This window comes from Teleopsis dalmanni, chromosome 1 (assembly GCF_002237135.1).
Source record: "Teleopsis dalmanni isolate 2A chromosome 1, ASM223713v2, whole genome shotgun sequence".
NCBI lineage: Eukaryota > Metazoa > Arthropoda > Insecta > Diptera > Diopsidae > Teleopsis > Teleopsis dalmanni.
This window is the reverse complement of record NC_051846.1, coordinates 131,022,565-131,027,427: the sequence shown is the minus strand read 5'-3', so window position 1 is coordinate 131,027,427 and position 4,863 is coordinate 131,022,565. Positions and strand designations below refer to the sequence as shown.

The following is a 4,863-nucleotide window of genomic DNA, read 5'->3' as shown; positions in this document are numbered from 1 at the left end:
TAACTCGATCAGTCGGTAAGTTGCCCATGAGTTGGTCCATCAGTTTTGGTTTTGCCTTTGAACAGATGACACAGCTGTGAACAATGTTTCGCGCCATAATCTTTCCTTTAATCGGCCAGAAGTTTTGTCTCATTATGCTTAGCAATAATTGTGGAGCACAATGGGAATTTTCTTCATGTTTCATTTTGAACATCAATTTCACTATTGAGTGATTGTAAGGAATTACCATTGGGTGTTTAGCATCATATGGCAATGTTGATGCTTCAAGCCTTCCTCCAACACGAAGTACACCTTGTTTGTCAATGAACGGTGCTAAAGTATTTAGTTGACTCGAACTGTTGACTGCTTTACATTGTTTTAAATCAGAGATTTCCTTTGCAAATTCTGAGCCCTGAATAGTTTTAATTATGAAGACTAATGCATCTCGTAATTCTTTTGGAGAAAGTGTTCTTGTTGGTGATTGTGTGCGATGAAATACACGGCGAACATAAGCAATTGTTCTTTGGAGGTATCTGAATCGATGATCAATTTGATTTATCATGTGATCAGAACCAGTCGTTTGAATGATAATGTTAACTGTATGTCCTTGTCGTCTTTCGATATCAGTTGAGATGTTAAATGCCTTTAGGTTTGGCTGTTGCCAAAATTCGTTGCGTCCATGAAGGAAGAGTGGACCAAAAAACCATATATGTGAATAATTGAACATTTTAACTTTTATTCCTCTGGAAATGATGTCAGCAGGATTATCCTTTGACGCCACATGATGCCATTGATCAGCATGTGACATCTCTTGAATTTTGCTAATACGATTTGCTATGAATGTGTGCAATGAGGCAGATGAAGATATTATCCATGACAAAACAATTTTGGAATCGGACCAAAAGTAGGTTGGCACGTTTTGATACTTTAAATCTTGTTTAACTCTTTCTGCTAATTCGACTCCCAGCAATGCTGCGCAGAGTTCTAGTCGTGGAAGTGTCTGTTTCTTTAATGGTGCTATTCTAGATTTGGCGCACAATAGTCTCGATGTTATTGTCTTATCATTATATATTGCTCGCACGTACATAGCTGCTCCATATGCCTTCTCTGATGCATCCGTAAACACGTGTAATTGAATCGAACAGGTAACCGTTGAATTAAAAATATGTCTGGGTACTTTGACAGTATTTAATGTTTGTAAGTCATTTCTAAAACGCTTCCATTCTAGCTGAGCCTGAGGTAACAGTTCCGCATCCCAGGAATAGTTTTGTTGCCACAATTCCTGCATGAATATTTTAGCTGTTACAGTAATGGGGCCAAAAATTCCCAAAGGATCAAAAATTCGAGCTAAGTCCGATGCCACAATCCGCTTCGTGATAGGTTGTTCTGATGACATCTCTGCCTTACCGCAAAATTCGTCTGATTTCGGGAGCCAAATAATGCCTAATGTTTTTGTTGGCTTTATGGCTGAGTCATCTAAATCAAGGTTGATTTCTTGGTCTTCTATCGGAATGTTTTGTAGGAGTCGTGTATTATTTGAGCACCATTTTCTCAGTTTAAATCCTGATTTACTGAGCAGTTTCATAAGTTGTTGTTGAGTGTCTAAGGCGGTAATGATGCTGTTAGTTCCGCTTAAACAGTCATCTACATAAAAATCATTAAGTAATGCAGGTGCTCCAAGCGGATAGTTGGTCATATTATGTTTCGCAAGGTGTTGAAGACATTTTGTTGCAAGATAAGGGGCTGACTTCGTTCCATATGTAACCGTTTTCAGTCGGTAATATTGTATACTATCATCAGCACTTTTTCTCCAGATTATCAGCTGCTGTGCTGTATCTTCATCATGTACTTGAATTTGCCGGTAGATTTTCTCAATATCAGCCGTAAATACAAACCGGTGTATTCTAAAACGCAACAATATTGAAAAAAGATCACTTTGCACTGTTGGACCTTTGTGCAAAATATCGTTTAGTGCTAAACCGCTTGATGTTTTTGCTGATGCATCAAAGACAACTCTCAATTTGGTTGTAGTGCTGTCAGGTTTTAAGACACAATGATGAGGATTGAAATATTGTGCTCCCTTGACATCTTTCGGGCAAACTTTTTCCATGTGACCTAATGACTCGTAGTCATCCATGAATTTTATGTACTCCTTGTATAAATTTGGGTGCCTTTGTAACTTCCTTTCCAGAGAACAAAATCGATTGAATGCTATCTCACGCGATCTACCAAGTGTTGTGGGATCATCGCGGAAAGGTAAGCGTACAATGAAACGACCATCGTGATTTGTCTTTACATGATTTGTAAAGTAATTTTCACACCATTTCTCAGATAAAGTCAAAACCCTTTCTGCAGTCTCAATGTTATCTAACTTCCAAAATCGTTTCTGACATTTCACCAACCTCTCCTGTAGTAATAGCGCATGTTGGTTTAATATCTGTTGTAGTTTTAGTCTTACCAACCACCAACCAACCTAGAACCGAATTTTGTAACAGTGGCGAATTCTTTCCTATTGTCAATTGTTCTGGTTGAAGTAGAGTATGATAGAATTCAGCACCAATCAGCATGTCAATTCTTCCAGATCTGTTAAAGCTGGGGTCTGCTAATTCTACATTCTGTGGGAACTGCCAATCCGAGATATCTAGGTCTCGTGACGGTTGTGCTGATATTATTTGTGGCAATACAAATGCCTCTAGTCTCGTCCGGAAGCTTCCATTAGTAGCCTGCAGTTCAACATTTACGCGGGATTTTGAGTTCCCGAATTGACGGCCAATACCTTCGATCGATAGATTTGAATTTGTGGTAATTAAAGATAACTTGTTGATTACTCTTTGGGTTACTAGGTTCACTTGAGAACCTGAGTCGAGTATGGCACGAACATCACACGTTCGTCCATTGTTTGCAATAATGCGCACCTTTGCAGTGGCTAGCAGAACGTAATTACGAGTACACTTTGCATTAGTTGTTGCTGTAATGGATGGCGATTCATTAGCGTTGATCAATGTTCTGGTAGACTTTGTGTTTGTTGCTGGTGCCCTTGAAGGTTTAGGTGACTGTTGCTCTAAATGAAGCAAAGTGTTATGCTTCTTGGCACATTTTTTACATGATCCAGCTTCACAAACCTTTGCTTTATGATCGGATTTGAAACAATTCACACATAGTTTTTGTCGTTGAATCCAATTTAATCGTTCAGGAGGAGTCATTTCAATAAATTTTTTGCAATAGTAGATCGGATGTTTATCTGTATTACAAACTTTACATAGATCTGAACAAACCATAGTTACGGCTATCCTTTTGTTGGGTTTAAATACTGCATTGTCTCGTAGACCTATAGCCTCAAGTGACTGAAATTTCAATTCTAAAAATTCTAAGAATTGTTTTATTGTGGGCATCTCCCTTGGGTTAGTAAGAGTTTGTTCAAAACTGCAATGTGTATTTTTATCCAACTTTTTTAATAGTATGTGAACTAAAATTGGATCCCAAGTTGATGTTTCAATATTTAAATTATGAAGTTCACATAGACTTTCCTTTGTTGTGTCATGCATATTTTTGATGGCTTGGACTGTTGGATGGTCATATAAAGAGTTTTGAGCTGTCAAACGTTGCAAAACTGCTGATACTAGAACTCTTTTATTCTCATATCTACTTTGTAGTAATTGCCATGCCGTCTCATAATTTGCATCTGATATTTGCAAATGCTTGATGAGTGCTTCAGCTTCGCCTTGAATATTGGTTTTCAAATACCAGAGTTTCTGTGAGTCTGATATTCCTTGATTGTGTATCAGTTGTGCAAACAGATCACTGAATTGTCGCCAACTCAAATAATCTCCACTGAACTTTGGAAGAGATATTGTTGGCAAAGTAGCCGATGGTTGATAAGTTGACCTAATTGATGTCTCAATCTTGGTCGACTTACTAGTCCATTCCACCATTGTATCTTGCACCAACTGTTCCAGTGCTAGATAATAATTGCAATCAGGAGGGTTGTCTTGCCGTTCCTGAATAGTAAAATTTAAACCTTCAGCCTGATCCCATAACTTGGTAAGCGTAGCTAATTTTACTGCAAAATATTGTGGTACCTGTTGCTGGTTATCTTGTCTCACATTGTGGATGAGACGATTGATTGATTTACACACTGCATTTCGTCTGTTGACTAATGCCTGAATAATTTCATTCTCTTGACCACCAGTAGGTAATACTATTTCAGGAGCTTCAACATCATTATATATCTGAAGGTCCAACCCCTTTATTGTTGATGGTTGAGCCTTAATGGGTAATGCTTCCAGCTCTTGAGTTATTGTGGTGATATATTTGTTACCCAAATTTATGATTACCATGCCGTAATCTTGTGTGGAATATTCCGATGTTCTTGCTAGTACATCGGCTTGTTGTAGTTGCTCATCATTAGCCTTGAAGTCAGCTAATAACTGTTCTAAAGTTGTTTTACGATCTTCGAGATATTGACGTGTTTTCCTGCTGGGTGAGTTCTTCTTGAAGTTGCGAATGATTCTGTCGATCTCTGAACCAATTGAATCCTGCTGGTCAGTTAAAGTGGATATTGATTTTGGATCCATGGTTATTGTATTTCCGTTGAAAAAAGTTGTTTTCAATGAAGGTTTTTTGTAAACGCTGCTGGCTCACACTGAGTTGCTCTTGCCAATCACGTCGGGGTCACCAATGAATACCACGTAATCTGAGGTGGTATCAAATAATGTATTTTCTTACTTCGTTACACTGACTATTAGGCACATAAACCAATAATCAGGTATTTATGACGAAAGGCTTGCAAGCACATAAACCGCTAGCCAAGTAAGTAAATAATTTTTATTTATTGCTACAGTGGTTAAAAGGCACATCTACCAATAACCAAATTTTGATTTTGAA

General features: G+C 38.0%; 1 protein-coding gene across 1 annotated transcript in view; it reads right to left on the bottom strand.

Moving 5' to 3' along the window:
• Positions 1 to 4,553, bottom strand: part of LOC119666124 — a 9,495-nt gene extending 4,942 nt beyond the window's left edge. The window contains exons 1-2 of the mRNA XM_038075405.1: positions 2,352 to 4,553; positions 227 to 2,269 (exon numbers count right to left, since the gene is read on the bottom strand). Of these exons, the coding sequence (XP_037931333.1) occupies positions 227 to 2,269; positions 2,352 to 4,553 (4,245 nt within the window). The remainder of the gene's footprint in view (positions 1 to 226; positions 2,270 to 2,351) is intronic.
• Between the last annotated feature and the right edge of the window lie 310 nt (positions 4,554 to 4,863).